The sequence below is a fragment of the Rana temporaria genome, chromosome 10 (genome assembly GCF_905171775.1).
Source record: "Rana temporaria chromosome 10, aRanTem1.1, whole genome shotgun sequence".
Classification (NCBI taxonomy): Eukaryota; Metazoa; Chordata; class Amphibia; order Anura; family Ranidae; genus Rana; species Rana temporaria.
In genome coordinates this window covers 106401913-106426756 of record NC_053498.1, presented here as the reverse complement: position 1 = coordinate 106426756, position 24844 = coordinate 106401913, and the positions used below count along the sequence as shown (strand labels likewise).

The following is a 24844-nucleotide window of genomic DNA, read 5'->3' as shown; positions in this document are numbered from 1 at the left end:
TTTGGACAAAACACATCACCTGCCTCCTAATTGGCCAGTGAAAAATCAGAAATCCAATAGCAAGGCTCTCTCTCTGCTCTTACTTAGCCCTTAAACCGACACATATCACACTTTGGTTGTCAAAGCTCTTACTGCTACTATCTGTACCAAAGCATGCTGGACTCCCAGTCCCGACCTTCCGATTTCTATATAAAAAGGCAGATATCAAGGTATTTTATACTAATTGCACTTTCAAAATACAACATACAAATCTGCATCCCTGTTTTATATCAGAGTTCAGTTTTAAGCATTCCAAGGGGAAAAACTGTACAAATATTCTTATTTATGTATTTATTTTTTACATAGTATATACACATTAAAAATGTATGGAACAAGACACAAAAAAGGAAGAAAACAAAACACCACACAACATCAAGCGCACTAACCTGACAGAGGTTCTAATCCCAAATATATGAAGGAGTATGCATATTCGCACATTTTCCTACCTACAGTTGCCTTGTGACGTCTACTCATCCCAGCAACAATACAAGAATGAACCTTTTACTTATTTTCAGAACAGATGTGGGATTGAAAAGCCTTGAAATTGGTCAGCGACTTAGGAATTAAAATACAACAGCAGAAGAAAGGATTGCAGTGGATGGATCAGGATAATTTCCCCACTGTCCGATCTTTGTTCTAATTTGAACATATTTTAATTTACCTGCTGCAAGCAACTATATGCCCAACTCTGAGTCAACTTCTCACACTGTACAAGTACACAATCGTAAAAACTGCCAACAATTTCTTTATAGCACAACAAAAATGTAAAATAAATAAATATACTAACATTGTGAAATAAAAACTAATAAAATAAAATCATTTGACTCCTTTTATTAGATTTTTCTTCTTACCAATCTGTCCAATTTTCATGTTTGGTGATGCTACGATGCTTCCCCCAATCCATAAAAACTCCTCTGCTAGCCAAGAGATCCCAGACTTCTTTTGCTGTAAAGATGGTTTGGAGCTCTCCATTGTTTTAGGTGCAAATATTTAAGTGAACCTAGAATAAAGTCTTCTGGCTAACTTTCAAAGACAGAATAGTAAAGAACTCCATAGGAGTAGGCAGCCGAAATATCCCGAGTACCACAAAGAAAAACCCACCAAGAAACCAGTCTACGGGAAGACATGGATGGCTTTAGGAACATCTGACTAACTGTGTACTTCATACTCCAACAGTATACATTTATAGGAATATATGCACACTTATGTCCAGCCAAAGTTAAAAGAATACAAATTCAGTTGGCAAACACGCAGCAATAAAGTATAAATATCCGATAAAAGTTCAGCATCTTTTGTGTAAAATTCCAAGCATCAGCTACAATCTTCAGAAAGTCAAGAAAAATAAAAGTATGAAGTTAAATTCTAATCCTATTCCGGAGCTTTCCCACAAGACCAAAAACATGGGTTCCTTCAGCAGAAAGTGGATGCATTCGGTACAGTGCTTGAAACCCCCCACTTGCTAAAACTAAACAGACCAACATTCAGCAGCACATTGAAGTGGATTTCTAAATCTGTCACGTGTAATAATCCCTAGACCAGGTCTCCGCTCCATCTAGCTAGAGGATTACCATCCTACGAAAGGCAATGAAAGAAAAATAGATTAGTTTTACGCTGTAGCCTCTTTCCCAAAGGTAAGGCCTACAAGAATGAACGAGTTGCCACAAGAACTCAACTATTTATGGTTAGCTAATAATATACTCTGGAGATGCAGGATGCTCAAGATATTCCAAATGGAAACTTAATTAATCTTTTTCTCAAGAGAGTCTGTATGTTTCTTTCACACGCTACAGTCACTAGACTATCATATTGTTTTCAAACGGGAGTAAAATTGTTTTTAAAATACTTCATTCCGTACTCAAAGTTGAGATTCATAAAGCCAAAATTTCACTGTCTGCATTCAGGAACTGGATCCGGGAAATACAGTTTTATAAAATCCTAATTTTGAAAATAAATATTTAAGAAGGAAATTCTAGGTGCTTCTCCTTTTACAGTGAATACAGATCATGTTTGGATTTGAAAAGGGAAACCCCAGCACCACCTTTGTACTTGTTGTCTGCTTCTGCAGCCTGAAGATGTAGATGGCACTGTCCCTACTAAGAGAGGAGGGGGGTGCTCTTCCTGTGCTATTCAGCTGTGCATGTAAGCCATCAGAGTTCCTGCTATTTAGGTCTGTACTCACATCAAAGTAGCAAACAAGTTACTTTAAAAAAACTGTCCCACCTGCTAGCTAAAACACATTTGAAATATTGATATACTGTATTCCACATTACATGCCTTAGGCTCGGTTTACACTATTGCAAAAAGCAAAAGATTGCCAGTAACTCTCTAGGGCACAAGTGTCAAACACAAGGCCCGCGGGCCAAATCAGGCCCTCCAGGCCATTTCATGTGGCCCTCACACCTCTCCTGCAGCTGCAGTAGAGCTCCAGCCCTCCTCTGGTCCAGGGGGGTGCACTGTGATGTAAGGGGACTCAACTTCTGATGGTGGGGTGGCTTTTGACATCTAATGTAAGGGGAGGGGATGCACTGGACATCTAATCTAATCCTTTTGAGAACAATCATTATGCTGATGTAGCCCACAATGAAATTGAGTTTGACACCCCTGCTCTAGGGTATAAACGCTGAAAAGCTCAATGTGTGAGCAAGTACAGCGTCCCTTAAAACCGCTGACTCACCATTCAAGGTGTGATCCAGGTAGTCAAAAAGAACAAGGTGGGGAATGACCTTGCCTAAAAGAATACTAAGGACCTAGCAGGACCATGTAAAGTTCCCTTTTCTTATGCTGCATGGTCCTTAGTAATCTCTTTTTGGCCAAGTCATTCCCCACCTTGTTCTTTTTCAGTTTACACTAACCCCATCTCCAAAGTCACACAACTTCCAGTGCAACCTTGGAGTGACTTTTTATACACTCTGTGACATTGAGGTCATATCAAAGTAAGACCAAAGTAGTGCAGGAACCTTTTCTAAAGTCGAACAGACTTATGAAGCATTAGTTAAGACAGTTCTCATTGAATTTCACATGTCATCTGACCTGGGGTCTTACAAGTCAGATCCTAGGTCACATCAGTGTGAACCATGCCTTAAAACGAACGTCTACATTGAAAAGGTTATTTTATTAATCTTGAACATATTACATAAGAAAGTAAAAGCAATTCATTATGCTTTCACTAGATAGTTCAGAAGATTGCATTGCAACGCAGTATATTACATTCCTTGCGTGCCTGTAGAGGACTATAATGAGTATAATGAATGAAGCCTTGAACTATGCGAGGGACATCACTTAAGTCCATTGCCTTCTCTCAGATGCCGGGGGATTTGATAAGTGGCAGTGCTAAACATACTTAAAAAGAGGTTAATGTGGGAAAATCCCTCTTGCTACCATTCCTGAAAAACACAGAGCACAAGTACTTACAGAATAAGCCTATTAAATGACGTTCCTATTTTATTTCATTTTGCTCTTAGATAAACCTCTTTGTGAATGGTTTTAGTCAAAACACTGGGGGTTGTGGTGATGTAAAACAAATGGAAAAAGCACACAAGTGCTCAGTTATAAGACAAAATGGGCAATACAAGCAAAGGCTCAAATTCGCTATATTATCCAAAAGCAACCAATCTGAACATGGAATTCAACAGCTTAGACTTGTGAAATTGATTTTTGTTTTGGTTGCTGCAGATTAGTGTACATTACTGGTTTTTGATCCAGTGAAACAGATAATAGGAATAAAATAAACACAAAAAAAAAAAAAAGAAGATTGAATAAATTGGAATGCTCCTTACCTTACCAGCATTGTAAATAAATTATGAAACTAATAAAATGGGGGGACACTTACCCTCATAATGGTCTTGGCATGGTTAGGGTTGAAAAAATCAGCCTGGGCTCAGTTTACAAATCTTCCTTGAAATTTAAAGTACTGCCCTTACTCTAACAATCGCGGCAATACCCAACATGTCTGGTTTGAACACAGGTTTTCATATGAGGGGAGGACTTGCGTATGTGTTCGATTCTGCACACAAGCTTAGCGGGACGGTGCACTTTAAAACATTATTTTTCTCATTTATTTTACTTTTTATTTTTATACTGTCCTTTAAAAACATAAAAAATAATAAAAAAGTGGATCACTTTTATTCCTATTACAATGAATGTAATCATCCCTTGTAATAGAAAAAAAGCATGACAGGACCTCTTAAATGTGAGATCTGGGGTCAAAAAGACCTCAGATTTCGTGGACGTAAATTTTTTATATATATATATATATATATATATATATATATATATATATATATATATATATATATATATATATATATATATATATATATATATATATATATATATATATATATATATATATATATATATATATATATATATATATATATATATATATATATATATATATATATTATACACACACACACACACACACACACACACACACACTTATAAGATGTATTTTTCAGACAAATCAGTAGTAGCAATCTTGCCTGGCTGTCCAAGGCGGAAAAAAAAATACACAGAGGAAAACAAACAATGTGATATGTTTTTTCAGGAAGAGATGTTCGCAGTTGACCACTGAGAGGCTATTCCCAGCAAATCCATTATATGCTCTATTAGCAGCTAGACGCAGAGGCTTCACCCGGTAATACTGTAAGTATGCCAAGGTTCACAGATGGATTAGGACCAACCTGTCACTGTGCAGTAACTAGGTCACTGGAGAGCCATACAGCTCAGCCTTACGTAGAATACATATGCCTTAGACCAATAATATAAAGGAAACTGACAAAATACTATTAAAGACAAGCGGAAAGCCAAAAGTCTGGCGGCATTTTTCAGGAGTAACCCAAGATACCAGCACAGCTGTCATAAAATGCCCAAAGCTGGACAGTGCACAATCTGTAGCACAGCAAGCAAAAAAAAACAAAAAAACATTATTATTGTAGCACCTGGTTACTTCTAAGTACCAGTTAAATTTAGAGGGGGGTCAGAGAGTTAATTAGCTCTGGCTCAGCTGATTTGTTCAAATTTGGGGCTCTGTCTCAGCTTGGCTGACTGTGGGCTCATTCTGTAGTTTCTGGGGTGCTGTTCCCACCCCGGGACGGCAGGTGGCAGCAGTGGAGTCGAGGTTTGGGCGCTTTTCCCCAGCAGCCCATCAGGAGAGGTTTTCCTTGCTGTGCATGCTGGGGGAGGGTATTTGAGACAGACACCATTGTTCTGGGTTCTTCTTCGAGTGCGGCACCCACCTTCAGGGTGAATGCATCACGGCTTTCCAGGCAGGGGTGCGCATGCCACGCGGTGTTCCTGGACCACGTTGGTCCGGAACATTTAAAGCTGTGGCTGGGCCCCAGTAATCGACTGGGTCCCCAATCCTGAGAAGATCCCAAGCGTGTTCCCAGGGAGAGGAAGCCGGTTGGTGGGGAGTCCATCCGAGGAGAGCCAAGAGAGGCTGGCGATCCAATAGGGTCTCGACAATCCACCGGGGATCAAGGTAACCGGGTACTGAGAGGTTGGACATTGGTCACCTATCATTCGGTAACCTGCAAACTACCTGAAGGAGATCCAGGCCAAAGTCTATTAAGGAGAGTTATCTCCGCTATTTCAATCCTAAGGTGGGTCTGTGGCAGAGACTTTTCCTCCAAGTTCCGAGTGATACTCTGGCTGCCAGGTCAGTGAAAGAGGCCTGTCCAGGTAGGCTATACGGAGTGGTTAAGAAGACTAATGCCGCGTACACACGATCGTTTTTTCGGCATGATAAAATGATCGTGTGTGGGCTTCACATCGTTTTTCGGCTTCTGAAAAACGTCAAAAAAAAAAAAAAAAAAAAAATTCGAACATGCTGCATTTTTTAATGTCATTTTTTAAAATGTCGTTTTTCGTGTTGTTAAAAATGATCGTGTGTGGGCAAAAACGATGTTTTAAACCCGCGCATGCCCAGAAGCAGTTATGAGATGGGAGCGCTCGTTCTGGTAAAACTACCATTCATAATGGAGTAAGCACATTCATCACGCTGTAACAGACAAAAAAGCGCGAATCGTCTTTTACTAACACGGAATATAGCTAAAGCAGCCCAAAGGCGAATGGAACTTCCCCTTCAGAGTGCCGTCGTACATGTTGTACGTCACCGCGCTTTGTTCATCCTTTTTCAAAAACGATGGTGTGTGGGCAACGTCGTTTTTAATGATGAAGTTGGAAAAACGCTGGCCCAGATTCAAGTAGAATCGCGCAATATTTGCGTGGGCAAAGAGCAAATTTTTTTCTCTGCGCCCACGCAAATATTGCGCTTTGCCCGCGATTCACGGAGCAGTTGCTCCGTAAATTGCGCGGGCAATATGCTAAGCAGCCGGGCGCAAGGCTGCCTAATGTAAATGATCCCGCCGGGGGCGGGAATCATTTAAATTAGGCGCGCTCCCGCGCCGAGCGAACAGCGCATGCTCCGTCGGGAAACTTTCCCGACGTGCATTGCGGCAAATGACGTCGCAAGGACGTCATTTGCTTGTAAGTGAACGTGAATGGCGTCCAGCGCCATTCACGGTTCACTTACGTAAACGATGTGAAATTTGAACGTCGCGAGCGGGAGGCGCAGCTATACTTTAGCATTGGCTGCGCCTGCTATTAGCAGGAGCAACCTTATGCTAAAGGCGCCGTACGGAAACTCCGTACCTTGCGTACGCAGGGCCCGCGCAACTTTTGTGAATCGGTGGTAGTATGCAATTTACATACTACACGCCGATCACAAAGGCCGCGCCCCCTAGCGGCCAACGCAAGAATGCAGCCTGGGATGTGAAGGCATAAGGAGGCTTATGTTTGTCACATCCTAGGCTGCATTCGGTGTAACGAGGTTCCTGAATCAGGAGCACTCGTTACACCGGAGCAAGTAAGCACTTGCGCCGCGCAACTATGGTTGCGCGGGCGCAAGTGCTTCTTGAATCTGGGCCGCTGTTTTTTTTCATGCCGAAAAATGATCATGTGGACGCGGCATAAGTGTCGTTGGAAGCAGGACGGTTTCCCTACTATTACACCTGAATCTAATGCTATTTCTCCTTCTGCCTTACCTCTACTCTTCACCACAAGTTTTATTGTTTTTACCCGGATGGGTAATAAAGAGCACAGCCATTACTGCTATATGCACCATACACCCCTAGACAGCGGAGAAGCCATGAGGTAACCCTTAATTTACTGTGGTGTGCCAGAATATTGTGCTATCCAAAAAGCTATTGGGGTCCACAATTCCCACTATACCAGTTGTGCCAAGGGAGGGTTTTGAGCCAATTTCACGGGTTAGCAACCAGAGCGTAGACCCAAAACAAACCATCAGCTCCTTCGGGGGTAGTGCTACATTATAAAACCAACAATAAAAAAATAACAAAAAAGATAATATTGTAGTAACGTTGCTGTGCAAGTAGAGATTCAGAATACCTTTCTCATTAATGGCAATCATGATCAATCATGATCATAGCCCATCAAACCCGCAATGACATGTCAGATTATAATGATACCCTTAAGTCATTCGACTTAACTGTAATGCACTGCAGCCAGCTTTTACGCAATTCTTTTTCTGTGTGATGGGTATGTCTGTACTTTTATCGATCACAGGAGTGTAGTTTGTTCTGACAACCAATGTCACAGAATCAGTCCAGGCTTGGGAAAGATTGCAACCATATGGTCGGGATCTGCCCATGTGCCTGGACCAGCACCCTGCTTAGCCCGACCACTCCTTCCCCCTCCACAGGCAAGCGCTCCAGTGAGGGAGCCCTGGGAACTGGGCGATTGGCAGTTAGAGCTGGCAGGGGAGAAATGCAGCCAGGGCTGGTACAGGGGTTGGGGGGGGGCAGAACAATTTGCTGGAGGGAGGGGGGCAGTGTGCTTCACAACTGTGTTTGTGCGACTGTACACACTAGCCACAGTCCCGCTAATAGCTGTACTGTACCTGTAACTATGTGCCAAGTGCGCTCCAAGCACCCGACACAAGCCTAGATAAATGACCAGCACTTTACTTCCATTCCGTCAGTGCTTTACTCCCCCTACGAAGATGCCCCGTAGCCTCCACGGCGTGATGTCAATCATGGCTGGAGATGGGTGGGAGGACTCAGAGGAGCGCAGAGAGCTGCGACCTAGTGGGGCCGAGAAGCCTGGAAGGAAGTGGAACCAACAAAGCAATGTGTGTGTGTGATTATCACACAAGTAAGCAGATAATGATTGCCCTCTGCAGATTAATAAATTAGATGGCTGGATTGGGGGGAGGGGAGGAGACTGATGGGAGGTTAATTACCAATGCGATTTAATCTCTGTAATATGCAGCATTTGTGGGGGGGGGGGTGTTAATGTACTACTTCGCCAATCACATATAGTGAACGGTCCACAGCAGTCAAATGTGAAAGCCACACATTGCACATCACCGTTAGGCCATCTTCCCTTGATATCTTTCACCTCTCCTTGGGATCACCAATGTCTTGTAACCCAGCTCCCTAAATGTCACTCTCTCACTCCCCAGGGGGCATCAGTATTTGGAGGGCATTGATGTGCCCATTAGGCATCCGACTCATGACTCCCCTCATGTTGTTACAGTGCACATCAGAGTCCTCCAAATACTGATCCCTCTGGGGAGTGGCACTTGTACCTTCGGATTATGTACTCTTTGCCCAGGTGTCTCTAGAAATCCCAGGGGTATCAATACTCAAGACAGAGGATACTTGGCCTAGCCTAAAATACTTTTTGCATCCCGCTCAGTCCAGTTAGACCAAGTTCCCAGTCCACTTAGACCATATTTAGTAAGACAGGATGACTACATCTGGCTTATTTAGGTATAAGACTGTCTTAGTCTCTGCAGCAACTGGCTACACCTGCATGCTGATGTTGCGTTTGTCTCCCATGCCCCAACTGCCTAAGACTTCTGTCTTTTATATGGGCACCCACCACACCCAATAATTCACTAAGGAGGAACTTTGCTATTCCAAGTACCAGTTCTGCAAAGTTCTCACCTGCAGGCAGGGCCAGCTGATACAACTGTAAGGGGCCACGGGGCCAGAGGCCCCAGCCAGAAGAAGGCAGGACGAGTGAAAGGGAGCCGTGTTGTGCACTATAGAAACGATCTGGCAACGATAGGTAGGGAGACCGCCGCTCCAGGTGAGCACAGGCAGGTAATCAATGTCCACTCAGGAATCACACGGGTGCTGGCAATGCATAGAATTAAGCAGGTGGGAGAATGGATGGACAGCCGCACTCCAAAAAGTCTTGTTGAAAAAAGACGTGCTCTTTATTGTAAAAAGGAAAAAATTCACAGCACACAACAGCATACAGTAGGATAGACAGCTGACGCGTTTCGCATTAACAACTAATGCTTAGTCATAGAAACGATCTGGCAGCTTCTGCTGCTCTGTCATTGATCTCAGACACCGAGCTCTTTACTACCACCTCTGGCTACTATATGCATGTGCAGCCCTCATGTGAGCTGCCTGTACTGTACTCCTCTGTGTCAGCAACATGTCAGCATGTCAGACTAGGTAGGAAGATTTCCTTTACAAGTAGGGGCTGTGAAGGAAAAAGGGAGGGGGGTCCCGTTTGTGTACAGGGAGGGACCAAATGCTTGTTTACAGATTTGTGTATGTGTGGGGCTGACTAATGTATATATTGCATACACACACACACACACACAGGTGTGGGGGCTGATGTATATACAGGATTGGGGGGGAGGGCGAGTGCGTACAGGTGAGGTGGCCAGTGTGTGGATTCTGTGGGATGGCCCGTGGGCAAGCCCTTGGGAATGTTGGTGGCCAGGCCTGGGTAAGGGGCCCAAAAATGTATAATGGTTGCCCTTCCTGCAGAACTACAGAACACCCCCCTTAGGATATGGAGATGAGGAAAGGGAGGGGAGGCGATATGTAATTCAGGGGGAGGGGGGGGGATTTAGGTAGGGCTGGCAACACTGCTTGGGATTTCAGTACTGCAAATGCAGCATTTTCAGTTTACTACAGGAAATTAGGAGCAGACTGGATTTCTGGCAGGAATAACACAGATTTGTAGGACTTTGCTGAGGGACTAAGACAATTAAGTAAATATGCACTTGTAGCGCCTGTGTACTTTTCAGTACAGATGCTATATTAAATTTAGTTGGGGGGATGAGAGAGTTATTTGCCCTCATCTATATTGATTTACGAAATTTCGGCTGTCGCCAGTCCTGAACTGTCCTGTGGGTCATTCTGTGCTCCAGAGATGCCGTTTCATCTCTGGGTGGCAGGTTGCGCCAGAGGGGTCCAGGCGGAGCCGCTTCTCCCCAGCAGTCAATTAGAGGGGTTTTCCCTCGCGCAGCATGCTAGGGAGGGGTATTTCTGTGGCGGAGGCCATTGCTCGGGGTTCTTCGCGGGTTCCAGGTGCGGCACCCACCTTTAGGGTGTGCGCACATCACAGGCCCTGGAAATATGGCCTACCAGGCCAGGGCGCCCTCATGGCCCGGAGCAACTCATGCTGCAAAGGGGCCCCAGTGACTTACTGGGTCCCCCATCTCTACTGAGAAGATCCCAAGCAGGTTGCGCTGTTCGGTGGGGGATCGGTCTGAGTAAAACCCGGAGGCAGGTGATCCAATAGGGCTTGAACGAACCATCGGGGATCTGGGTGACCGGACACTGACAGGTTGTATGCTGCAAACTGTCAGTCAGTAACCCCAAGCTAAGAAGTCCACCTGAGAAAGATTCAGGCGAGTTATAGTCTGGGAGGATTCGCTCTACTATCTCATGTTCTTGTGTACTAGGCCTGTGGCAGAGGTCTCACTACCAACCCAAATTCTATTAGAGCCAAGTCAGTGGCAGACACTTGTTCCTTCCCAGAAGTTCTAAGTGGCGCTCTGGCTGCCAGGCCAGTGAGAGGGTTCTGTCCATGGGCACTTTACCCACTCCGGCTGGAGTGGCGACGTGACAAGTGTAATTATTGGAAGCAGGACTGCTTTCTCTATCCATAGCCTGAATCTGCAAAGTTTATTCTCCTTTCACCAACCTATACTGTCTACCTCAAGTTGACTGTTGGTCGTGTTGGACCAGAAATAAAAGCATTGAAAACGTCAACCAACTGTTTGGATATTCCTCACCACCATCATCACCCCTAGACACATCACAGAGGTAACTAAATTATGCCGTTCCAAATCTAACCAGCGGCTCCTTCGGGGGTAGCGCTACACACTTATAGGTGCAAAATGCATCTTTTTTTTAATGGAAGGCCATAGTTCTACTTTAAGGGCTTGTCCACACCATGTACAGTGACCTGCGTTTTTCTGCAACAGATCAATGCAGGTCACTGGAAGGACACATAGAAAACAATGTTTTTCTATGCACCTCATTCACACTACAATACTGTGTGCATTGCATTAAAGTCCAACCTGTCAGCATTTTAACTCAGCACACATTAATGCATGTAAATGTAACACAACTGTTATAAAAAGTAAATTGTTTAATATTTTGACCCTTCCAGGGACTCACTTCACAATATATGATATAAAAACTAACAACGCTCATACGTTTTTGATATGTTACAGTGTTTTTTTTTTATGTGCAGTATGGTGTTAAGTAGGGTTGTCCCGATACCGATACTAGTATCGGTATCGGGACCGATTCCGAGTATTTGCGGGAGTACTCGTACTCCCGCAAATACCCCCGATACCGAAATAGAATACTTGCCGCCGCCGTTACGCCGCATCCCGCCGAATCCGCGCTGCCGCCGACTGTTTAACACGCGCAGGGAGTGTAATGATTGGCGCCGCGCAGCGTACAGACACTCCCCCTTGCTCGGGTGAACTGTCCAATCCCGAGCAAGGGGGAGTGTCTGTACGCAGCACGGCACAAATCATTACAGCTGTAATGATTGGCACCGCGCGGCGTATAGACACTCCCCCTTGCTCGGGTGAACTGTCCAATCCCGAGCAAGGGGGAGTGTCTGTACGCAGCGCGGCACCAATCATTACACTACCCGCGCGTGTTAAACAGTCGGCGGCAGCAGCGGATGCAGGTAAGGGGGATATGGGGGGAGACAATGACTGCATATGGGAGACAGTGGCTGGATAATGTGGGAAGACAATGGCTGGATATGGGGGACATGGCTGGATAATGGGGGGAGACAGTGGCTGGATAATGGGGGGAGACAGTGGCTGGATAATGGGGGGAGACAGTGGCTGGATAATGGGGGGAGACAGTGGCTGGATAATGGGGGGAGACAGTGGCTGGATAATGGGGGGAGACAGTGGCTGGATAATGGGGGGAGACAGTGGCTGGATAATGGGGGGAGACAGTGGCTGGATAATGGGGGGAGACAGTGGCTGGATAATGGGGGGAGACAGTGGCTGGATAATGGGGGGAGACAGTGGCTGGATAATGGGGGGAGACAGTGGCTGGATAATGGGGGGAGACAGTGGCTGGATAATGGGGGGAGACAGTGGCTGGATAATGGGGGGAGACAGTGGCTGGATAATGGGGGGAGACAGTGGCTGGATAATGGGGGGAGACAGTGGCTGGATAATGGGGGGAGACAGTGGCTGGATAATGGGGGGAGACAATGGTTGCATATGGGGGGAGACAATGGTTGCATATGGGGGGAGACAGTGGCTGGATAATGGGGGGAGACAGTGGCTGGATAATGGGGGGAGACAATGGTTGCATATGGGGGGGAGACAATGGCTGCATCTGTGGGGGGACATGGAAGCATATGGAGACACATTTAAAAAAAAAGTATCGGTATTCGGTATCGGCGACTACTAAAAAAAAAGTATCGGTACTCGTACTCAGTCCTAAAAAAGTGGTATCGGGACAACCCTAGTGTTAAGGGACCCTCAAGCACAATGATCTTTGCCATTGAAATAATAACTAACATAGCAGCAGAGAACTAGGAACGCACACTTGTATGCATCTCAGGCCACACTGTCTAACTGGCAAAATAGAGTCATTTACAGTTTATTGAGGCTGTAAAATGTGGTCTAGACATCTAGGCTTCGATGACCTCTGATCACACAGGGGTTAACATATTAAGCAAGGATATTTTAGGATGATAATCAGAATATATCCTGCACTGCTCTGATGTCATTAGCAAATTTTATTTGTTTGCTCCGATTTATAAGACTGTGCAGTGGTTTTTATTTTTTAATAAGCTCATTGCGCAGGCCAGTCACTGGGGTGTCACATGATGCTTCTTTCGTTGTCAGTGTGGAGTGCGCACAGTAATGTGCTACTGTGTGCAGCCATGCGTTACCACTGACATGTTTAAGCGTACGCATGACATACACACAATATATGATCAGACAATGACAAAGGTTGAGTTTGTGCATGTTGATGTAAGATTATAAAATGCTCACGAAATGCAGTAATTTGCTTGTCAAATTGCATCGCCTCAATACACAGACCTTAAAAACAGAAACGGTATATTTTCAGTGACTACACACTTGAGTTACTGTTGCATTTAGTTGAAAGTGAATAGAGGAGGTCCTTTTCACATTTCTATTTGCTTGCTGTGCCAGATTTGTATAATCTCAAATATGCATTTAATAGAACACTGAAGCCAAAATTGAACACAACATTTTGAAACTCACTGGAGCACAGGCAACTTGATGAGCGACAAACAATTCTGTGTGTGAACGTCACAGAAGACACAGCGCTTAATGACCAGGAGTGTTTGCGCTATCGGTCAGGGGTATTGTAAGTATATGGTGTGCATTACATTTTCAAAATCCATAAAATGAGTGAGTAGCCCAGTACTAATTTATAGATTAACAGATCTGACCAAAAGAAAAAAAAAACAATAAAAAGAAAAAAAGTGTTGCTGCCGAGTCACCTGGAATTCACTCCATAAAGAAGAAACTAGGAAAGAAAAGAAATGGCGCAAACACTCCATAGTATAGTATGAACCTACAATAAATGTATTAGAAATGCACTCATAAAAAAGTGGAAGGTGGGTGGGCTTGTATGTGATGGGAACTAACAATCAGCGTGAATCCCCAGCCTTGATCACCGGTATGGGGGGGGTGGGGGGGGGGGACGACTGGACGGCAGGTACTGCAGTAACTATGGCTGTCACTGCTGCTGTTGGTGGTAGTACACTCTGATTGATAGTTGATGATTGACATATTACACTATGAAATTCTTCCCCCCCCCCCCCCCCCCCAAGTCTTCTCTCCTAACCTGATGAGTATTATAGGTTTAAGACATTGCATTGTGTCCCACTACTCTTGTATATAATCAGGAGATCCTGAAACACATTGGCTGGCAGTGCTGGGACACACTCCTTGCTACCCTTTACAGAAACCCGATGTGAAGATACCAGTACAGCACTGATGTTTAGGCAGGGTTGCTAGTAGATTTACCTGCCAGGTATAGTTGCCTTGGCCAATTAATAGGAGATCAATTGATTGCACCCCAATTCTGGAACTGCTGCACTTCTCTCTACTGTCACTAGATGTCTTATCTAATGCCACAGATACCCGGCCAAGGGCATTGCAAGGACAGATTAGGAATAGATAAGTTATCTTAGCCAATGGGTCCCTTGGCCTGTTGGGAGAGGTCATGTGATCTGGGTTCTGTGCCACATGGACTGCTGTCTGGGTGGACGCGTGTTGTACTGCCCCAGGCTGCTAGGCCAGAGCCTGAGGCCTATCCTGGGGACATCTGGCTGCTAGGCTGTCTGAGGGCCTATCCAGAAGCAAGAGAGCAGCGTAGGGTTGGGATTGCGGCTTGCAGTCCAACCACAAGTGTTGGTTCAGTTATGCCAGCCGGATAACCTGTCGTGGTCGGAGGTAGAGGGGAAGAAGCTGTCGCCACTAAGGGACCATCCACCTTATTACCAGGGACCACCGTAAGTAGCCGAAGCAAGTACCAGAGCAGCATTCTGAAAATTTGGTAAACTTTGGCAGGTGTCAAACCAGGGACCCAGCCAGCGGCGGTGACGCTTGTAGAGCAGTCTCGTGTGCCAAGCCAGGGACCAATTTATGGATGTGAGGAGGGAGACGGTGAAAGAGGGGGTATTAGGATTTGTACATGTGCTTGTACAGTAATCATGGCAAAGTCAGCTATTGTAAGGTCCAGGTAATTATTTGATAAGTTCCAAGTTTGGGGAAGGTAGGGTATTGTATGAGGAGGCTGCCTCATCCATATAAGGGTGGAGTTTGAATTGGAATGGGGATGTTAGGTTGTTGTAATGTCTTGGGAGGAGGGGGATAGCCTGGGAAGGATGGGGGGGGGGGGAAGGGGGCGGGTAAGGGATAATGGAGATAGGTGGAATTTTTCTCTTGAGACAGGTCTCCTTTAAAGGCTGTAACACCACAGCGCACTGCATTTTTGTTATTGAAGGTGTGCTGTATTAGGTATCCAAAAAGGGCTGTAATGCATGTACCTAAATACATAAAATTTACCACATCTTTTTGCAAAATGTGCAATGGTGGGTTAGGACAGTCACAGATTCCTTAGATATGGAAGTCCATTGAGAACCCTTGTGTTTATTGTAGCAGGAAAAATTTTCAATTGCGTCTCTTTGTCACAATCCATCACAGGAGCTGTAGGAATTTCCATTTTCCTGGAAATCCTCTTTAGGCAAATACAGACATTTTGTCTTTAATAATAAAGCCAAGATCTCCTTTAATCCGTTGTAAACATGGCGTAACAAAAACCCAAAGGATCAGAGGTATTATTGATAAATAAAGTATTATCTTCCGCACAAATGAGCAACAGTCTTCACTCAACAAAGCAGGATATCTAGGTATATTTAGAGGATCTCATAAGCAAATTAATAAACCGAAAATCTAATCCGTTTCAAATCTCTCTAAAAAAAATGTCGTTGCCATCACAGGAGCCCCGCACCCCGCTACCACGAGCCAGTTAGTAAATCAGATCCGGGTCCTGGATTTATTACACATTATCCGTCATCTGATGTAGAAGACTGAGCGAATATTTAATAGGGTGGAATTGCGCTCCAATTATAATTTTCATCTTGTTTGCATAATATAAAAAAAAAATGAGAATGCTCAAGAAAGCTACACATTTTTTTCAGAATCACTGAGACACGCAGATGCTGTTAGCTAAATTAAAATGTAAACGGAGCACACCTGTGGTCTACTGGCAGACTGGTTTAAAGTAAATTGATTCTCTAGAATCTAGGAATGCAACCTGTGGGTCCAAAACCAAAATGGGGCCTGCTTAGTTTGAGGAACACAAAAAAAATAAGGGAAGAGCAGCAGACTGATAGTAAAGTCCGAGCATATGAAGTCATTTAGGCAGTGGCGTCACTAGGGTTGGTGTCATCTGGTGTGGTAAAACATGGTGTCACCCCCCCCCCCCCAGCCTGCCCCAGTGCTCTGTCCTACCACGGCAAAGTGACATCAGAACAGGCAATAGGGCATCAAGCAGGCTAGCGCATAGGCGCGGCTTTTCCACCTTAACCTAAAACAGTGCTTCTTGATGGTGTCACTGTCACCCCTCTGGCAGGTGTCACTCGGGTGCAATCTGCACCCCCCTGTGCACTCCCATAGTGACGCCACTGCATTTAGGATCCAAATGCTCTGTATCTGACTCTATCAAGCACTGATAAAAAGTTTTTAACCATAATACTCCACAACTCAAGTATTTCATAGTCCAGATGTTCTCTTCTCCTGAAAGTTCAAAACTCGGATGAGTTCTTCATAACCCCATGAAATGGTTTGGTTTGTTTACAGAGATCAGTCTGCAAGCTTTCTTCTTTTAATGCCCAAGGGGGTTCAAGGCAAGGATTGGCATATAAAAAGAACACAGGTTAGGCCCAAGACATTTCTGTTCTTTATTGTAAATCAAAATGCTTCCTCTACTGACAGTCAATCGAGCGACAGCTAAACACTATTAGACACAATAGGCCAATTGAAATTGTACCTTTAGGAATAGGGTCAGACCATCTGTCAAGTTTTTATTTCTGAGTCATCTCCAGAACTAGAGGCAATTGTCTAAGATGGAAATTCCTCTTACTTTGGAAAATTCCTCTCATCTCCTGTTGCATCTCTGGGAAAGGACGTAAAGGCAAATTTCCCCAATAATAAACAGCAAAAACCAACCAATCAGAAGTGTTAACCCTTCCCTACCTCTCTCCAAAACCAAAAACAACATATATTTGACTAGGCATACATTTTTATTGTATATGTGCATGTCTTTTTTGAAGTGAGCAGGTCCCAGGTACCTGTTTGAGCATGCATCTATTGACTCAGTGGCAGCTACACGGAATGGCAAGGGAGTAAAGTAAGGGGACCAGATGTCCCCAGATTGAGGACACTGTCCCCGGTTTTGTCCATGCTTTGCAGGGCCAGGAACGTCTGGTCACCCTACCCTATATTTGCCTGGGCTGTGAAATGTCGATCCAGTGCTGCAATGTTAAATCCCGCTGGGCGAGCATAGCCGGAATATACAGAGTGGAGATCTCCCACTTACCTGGCTGTCAGATAAAGTCCCGCCTCCTGGGCCATCTCCTATGATAGGCAGCACACTGGTGACATCTATCTAAGGAGGCGGGACTTTGTCTGAGGACAGCGGCCACGTGGGGTAAAAACAGGAGATCCCGCTCTTTATCATACGCCTGCTCTCCTCTAGGTAATGCTGAGCTGATGGCCACTGAAGAGGCCGAGCTGATGGCCACTGAAGAGGCCGAGCTGATGGCCACTGAAGAGGCTGCGCTATTAAGCGCTGGTCAGTATAATACACTCTTCAAATGTGCTTTAAAATGCATTGTTTTCCCATTTATGAACAAGAAAATAATGACTTTATGCTGTTGGGTTGGCATAATAATGCTATGGGGCTGGTATGAAATTATTACCCAAAAGAACGTATTATACAATCATTCCATAAACACATTCCACACTTGAGGAAAATAAGCTTATAAATAGTTTACTATTTGCCAAAAATAAAAAATATTTCCTGGATTTCATTTTAAAAATCTGGTCACCTTAGAGTAAAGGAAAGGCGAGATGCAAAAATAACATAAAATTTAAGATTTGGTATGCTATGAAGAACATTTTGAAATGTTAATTGTGCCCAAGCCTCAAAAACAAAAACATTTTGTCTTAAATTCCTACTGAAGACTAGCACTTCCTGGTATGGGAGTGTGCCTAGGCACGCTTGCATCTACAGCCTTATAGATTTAAAGAAGTTGTAAAGGAAAAAAAAAAATGTTGCCCAAAATTAAATGTCTGCAAGGTCGACAGACAGAATAGTGTAAGGATTCTGTTAAAAAACAAGTAAATACCTATTAAATTCCTTCATCTATATCACCTCCGGCATTCAAGTTTCTGTTCTCTCATTCACTTCCTGGTTTGCGGCGCTCATTCATGCAAGAACTACATTTCCCAGTATGAATTGCGGCACGCCCAGTAATTCACACCTCCTTGAAGTCTCTAACACGTAGAGAGCGTCCTGCTGCACAGATGTAGTTCCCAGGAGGGGGTGAGCACGTTACTGACCACCGCAGTAAAGCCTCCCTTCACGGTGGTGAGTAACAGACAGACAAGCAGGAAGTGAACAGAACAGAGAAGAAATAGAGCAACTTCTGAGCAAAAACGAACAATGATATAGTGAAAAGAGGAATGTCTGCAGGTAAAGGATGCTTATTATGAAAAAAAATATATATTTTCCTTTACAACCCCTTTAACACTGCAGATATTCCAAGCGCTGCTGCCCTCTGACTTCCTTGCTGACTGACTAAGGGGATGTGAAGCGAGATCCGGTGATGTCACCACTGTGCTGCTCACTGCTCTCGATGCTTGAGGCTCTGATATGAGGATGCAAAACCTATGATCAGGTAGAAAACCATTGCCCACCAATAAGAGGGGGGGGGGGGTTTGGGGGTGAATATTGCTGCCACCACTGTTGGGGGGGGGGGGGGTACGATTGCCGCCGCTGACACCAGCGTTGGAGCTTATTTTACTCCCACTTTCTCTTTGTAGAGAGAAGATAGTCACCGCTCCAATAGGGTATGTGGATGAATCCGTATCCTCTCATAGAAACCCAGGTGCCGGCAATGCACGAAGCAATAGTAGAAAGAAATGTTTGGACAGCCGCACTCTGGAAAAACCTTCTTGGTTGCCTTTTATTGATAAAAGTTTTCAAACACCACACATCACAGCAAAGACAGGGGCATACAGCCGACGTTTCGCACTACAATCAGCTCTTCTTTGTACCCTTATGCCCCTTACACATGATCGGAAATACCGACAGCGAAAGTCCGATGTGAGCTTTTGAACGCAAATTCTGACCGTGTGTATGCTCCATCGGACTTTTGCGGTCGGAATTTCTGCCAAAAAAAAGATTGAGCTGGTTCTCATCCGATCATCTGTAGCAATTCCGACGCGCAAGATTCCGACGCATGCTCGAAAGCATTGAACTTAATTTTCTCAGCTCGTCGTAGTGTTGTACGTCACTACGTTCTTGACAGGCGAAAGTTCCGAGAACTTGTGTGTGGCCATGTGTATGCAAGCCAAGCTTGAGCGGAATTCCGTCGGAAAAAACATCCAAGGTTTTTCCGAAGGAAAATCCGATCGTGTGTACGGGGCATTAGGACCTACTTGTCTAAAATATAGCCAGACAACAAGTCATATGCTGTTAGTGGACACTCACTTAACTGACCATGCCCACAGGGCCATCTTTATTTAAATCAGCACTAAGGGCATAGAAGTGTTCAGCTCACAAATTAGCCAGGTGCAAAACAGCCAATGAGTAGTAAGTGCAGGTTAGTAAAGGAGTAGTGCGTTTGTCCCCAGAAGATGATAATTATATGAAGCTTGGCTGTAATTGAACAAAAGTTCATTCATCCAACTTGCTCTTTTAAGCTTTTTAAAATTAGAGAGACATGTAAAACGTATTGCCTTTAGTCATTTATGGTGATTCATGTTAATCACCTATTTAATTTAATTTCTCAGCACTGTAAGTCAGCTAAATCCTTTCAGCACCATGCAAACACAACTTTCAGTGATAAGAGGATGACACAGGCATAATAATCTGAGCATGTAGGACCCCTAATATTTCGGCTAAAAGAAGAGATCCACACAATAAGGAACATTACACTCATTTTTATATGCACACCTATTTAGCGCTTTGGTCAAAAAATAAAAAGCTGTCAACTGTTAACGACACATGGAAATTGTTTTATGGCATTGTTAATTTGACGCACAAAAAATGCCCCGATATTTACAGTTTAAGAAAAAGACGTATTTTATTGATATTATCAAAGATCTTCAATTGGAAGAACCAGGGCCGATCCACCCTATAGGCTCACTATGCATGCCGCTTAGGGCCCCGCAAAGCTGCAGGGGGCCCCCCAAATTACTAGAGGCTCCGCCTGGTGAGAAGTCATTTTCGGCCCTTTACCCCGCTTCTCAACTCGCTGGCTGCATGGGAGAAGAGGTAAGAAGTCAACACCCAAGGCTTCTCACTTTAATGTAAGATGTCAGTTCCGATAGCAGAACACCCCCTCCCCCCGCTTCTCAACTGTAATATTTAATGTGACATGTCACTGTCGGCGGTGCCCCCCCCCCACTTCTCAACTTGAATGTGACATGTCATTTTCGGCAGCCCCCTTGCTTCTCAACTTTAATGTGACATGTCATTTTGCTTAGAGCCCCAGGGAAGTCAGGATCGGCACTGGGAAGAACTGTATATATAGACTTACAGATATGGCTATTGCTGCCAATTCAAGGCTAGAATTTTGAGGCTGATGTATGAAGTGTGCTATAATTTTGGGTTACCACTTAGCACCACAAAATGATACTTGGTTCTGTATTCTCTAAAAGGGGCGGTACTGGGAGGTGGGTAAGTGGTGGAACCAAGTAACAGAGCTCGGAGGTGGGAATGGGCGGAGCCAAGGGGTGACTCGGAAGGGAGGAGTTCCTGCACCTATTCTGAGAAAAAAAAGCCCTGGATATGTGCATAACTCATGCCAAGAGCCCAACCCACTGCTTGTATCAGGGGTGAGGGCTCTTGAGAATAGTACTAATGTAGAGCGTTATGATATTTTTTGGAAGCCGATTACGGCACTCTGCCAACCCCTCCCACCACCCATGATCTGCCTGCATTCATAGAGAAGCACCAAGACCCAGTGATGACAAGGAAGGCAAAATACATGAAGATTAAACTTCAGCTTTAACCATTTTCTGCATTGGCTGGACATCCTTGTGTACAGAGCTTCAAGAGCATTATTTGTAGACAATCCTGTCCTGCATAGAAGAGATATTTTAATAGAAGAAAATAACAGCATTGATCGAATGTAACAGATGTCCATTTGATGTTTATTTTAATGCGAGAAATCACTTTTGGGAAGTTCAGGGCGACTACTGTACCATTCTGATGCATCGTCATGGAAACCTGTCTGCACACATGGATGAGATGGTCCAAACTCAGAAGGTCCCAGCTGGTAATAATAAGTCAGGTGCGTCCGCTTTCCCTCATGCCAAACAATAGGCTGCAAATAACATAAACCCGTCATGTTTTGGGCAGCTGCTGAGGACTTCTTTTTATAAAAATGACAAATCGCCCACCTGTCATGCTGACCCGCTGCCGTCAGCGAGTCATTATACCGGAATAATATAACAAATCTGGAGTTCTCACTTCTTAACATCACTTGCTGCATGCTTGCCCAACAGTTGGGTTCATACATATGGTATGTTGGGAAAATGGAAGTTGCAGTAAACTCATGACACTCTGCAATATTTGGATTGGCACCACAAAGCACAAGTACAGCGCATAACAATGCACATGCCTTTAGGTGCACTGCAATGGGAAAAAAATAAGGAGCAGGGGTATAATTATTATTATACAGAATTTATATAGTGCCAACAGTTTGCTCAGCACTTTACAAAATGAAGGAAAACAGTGCAGTTACAATACAATTTGGTACAAGAGGAATCAGAGGGCCCTGCTTGTAGGTAATAACTGTGGGGGATGTGCAAATGGAGAAAGTAAAACCACAGTGTATTATTTAGAAGCAGAATAAGCTTCTTTAAGGAGAAGGGTTTTCAGGCAACATCTAATGATGGATAGATTGGGAGATTTGGAGTGCAATAGATTGGGGTAGGGAGTTCCAAAGAATGGGAGAAGCTCAGGAGAAGTCCTGGAGGTGAGTATGGGAGGAGTTGACAAGGAAGCCAGAGAGCAGGAGGTCTTGGGGAGGACAGAAGAGAACAGTTTGGTTGGTATTTTGAGACTAGGTTAGTGATGTAGCTTGGGGCTGAGTCGTGGATCGCTTTGCAAGTAGTTGTTAGTATTTTGAATTGTATTCGTTGGGTGAGTAAAAGCCAGTGGAGGGATCAACAGAGAGGAGTAGGAGACACTTAATGGTTGGTAAGTGGATGAGTCTTGCAGCAGCATTCATGATGGACTGAAGGGGGATAGTGTTTGTAAAGATAACCCAATGAGGAGAAAGTGGCAGTAGTGTAGGGGAGCGATAATCAGGGAGTGAATTTGACTCTCGGTGGTGTCAATGGTTAAAAAGGGATGCATTCTGGAAACGTTAAGATGGCATGATTTGGACAGGGATTGGATGTGGGCCTGAAAGGACAGTTCAGAGTCCAAGGTTACCCCTGGCACGTGGGGACGGACTGATAGTCGTGCCATTGACAGAGAAGTCAGGGGAAGGGGCATGTGGTGGGGGGGGGGGGGGGTTATTATTTCAGTGTACAAGTGTGCAGCTGCAATGTATTTTTTGTGTACGGAATGCATTCTGCAGCAATGCAGAACAAAGTGACAAGGCCCTGAAGCCAAAGATCCTCCGAAAATTACCGTTTTTATCGGCGTTTACCGCGCACTTTTTTGCCCTGAAAATCAAAATACGCCGATACCTGCTTTCCCGCGCCGACATATACCGAGCGCAGTACACTCGTGTATTGTCGGGCAGTCTCGGCTCCTCCCGTGCTGACGTACAGGACGTCAGCGCGAGAGTAGCCGAGCCTGCCCGACAATACACGGGTGTACTGCGCTCTGTATATGGTCGGCGCAGTATTCAAACTCAGCGCAAGAAACGAGCGGGGAGGACCCGAGGACGCCGGACCTGATGAAGAGGACACCCGAAGCCGCAGACGGACGCCGGACCCGACGAGGCCGCCGATGGACGCCGCGCAAGACACCAAAACTGTAAGTACAAAAAAACTTTTTTCCACAGGAATTCGGGGCAACTTTAGGGGTGCGCGCTATACGCGGGAGCGCGCTATACCCCGATAAACACAGTACCATTTGCACAAGAAAGTTAGCAACGGCAATCATATGTTTCTCTTTCCTTAAGGACCAGTTCATACCACATGCAGTCCAGTGCATTTTTTTCTGCATCGAAAATGCATGGATAGTAGGTTATATGGTTTTAAATTGCATAGTTCACACCAGTGATTGCAGTTCCAGAAAAAGAAGTAGAACATACTGCATTTTTTCCTGCACTGGAATGCTGAAAATACACACTGGAACACACCAAAAACACACTGGAACATACGTAATTTTTTATGGTTAAGAAAAAAAGAGGGAGAACAAAATAAAAATGCACTAAACTGCAAAAATGTGCATGCAGAAAAGCATCTGGACTGTGTTTCTATGATGTGAACCTGTCCTTAAAGTAATCCTGTCATGGGGATAATATGGTAGCTTCCATTTATGACCCCCATCTGAAAATGCTACCTTTCTCACTATCATCCTGACCCTCTGGCACAGAACTTTCGGATAAACCAATGTGGAAGTATGCAGATGTGGAAAACCCAAGTAAAATACATAGTCCTTATCTGCATCTGTATTTTTTTCAGGTGAGCTATTCAAAGATTAAAATGACAGCTAGGAAGTCATGACAATATACCTTTAAAGAATACACTGGCAGCAGCCCAATGCTTTCACAAACACCTTTGGAAGTCAGTGCGTTGCACAGAGTTATGCGATACGGGTCATCGGCTTTCCTGCCAAACACGGCATTTGGAGACAATAAGCAGCGACAGGTGAGCAGCTGTTTGTTTTTTGGGTTCAACTTGAAGTTTCTATGAAATAAATTACAGAAACTATTCTTTTAATGACTTATGTTCTTAAAGTTGCTTGTGGAATCCCAAAAACCAATCACCATTCCCAGCCTTAGGGTTTCCTTCATACCATGTCCATTGAGCTGCGCTGATCTTCAGTGATGGACGCATAGAAAATAATGGTTCACGCCATAGAAGTGCGTTGTATAAAAAGGTCCGCACTTTTACACAATGCTTGTCAACACAATGGCCCTATTTTAATCAGAATAATATACATAAAAAAATATATATATATATTTTTTTTTATAATAATACATTTTAATTTCTTCTTTTTTTTTTTTTTTTTTTTTAAACACCCCATTCAAAACCCAGTTAACCACTGTGAAATGCATTAAAAAAAAAAAAAAAAAAATAAAAAAAAAGGAGGAGGTGGTATGTGAACGTACATGTGTTTTCTATGCATTGTGTAGCGAAGGGCTTAACCTCCCATCATATCACATTTACTACAAGAATGCATTAGCCTAAGTTCACATTGGAGCGATTTGTCATGCGATTTGAGAGATCAAATCGCATGACAAGTCGCAGCCTATTGGCGGCAATGGCACTGTTCCAATCGGGGCGACACCGATTTTGCGGTGCCGCACCGATTTGCAAAAGTAGTTCCTGCACTACTTTTGCCGATTTCAGGTGCAATTTCTATAGACATCTGTGTATGAGCCCTGGTTCACACTGATGCTACTTTGAAATTGTGCTACTTTACTTGAAGTAGCGCGATTTCAAAGTAGCAAGGTCAGCGCAATTTCAGGTGCTACTTGATAGACATTTGTGTGGCTTCATAGACAGATGTCTATAGAA

At 44.3% G+C, this 24844-nt stretch overlaps 1 protein-coding gene across 8 annotated transcripts in view; it reads right to left on the bottom strand.

Moving 5' to 3' along the window:
• PLCH2 (phospholipase C eta 2) overlaps nt 1-24844 on the bottom strand; it is a 924207-nt gene that overhangs the window by 330254 nt on the left and 569109 nt on the right. For 2 of the 8 annotated variants that reach the window (XM_040325912.1, XM_040325915.1), the window contains exon 1: nt 891-1768. The exons of 2 other annotated variants lie outside the window; for them this stretch is intronic. In XM_040325912.1, the coding sequence (XP_040181846.1) occupies nt 891-1011 (121 nt within the window). In that variant the 5' untranslated portion in view covers nt 1012-1768. Of the gene's footprint in view, nt 1-890; nt 1769-24844 lie in introns of those variants that run through there. 4 more of the 8 variants (XM_040325908.1, XM_040325909.1, XM_040325913.1 and 1 more) reach the window with 3 other exon arrangements.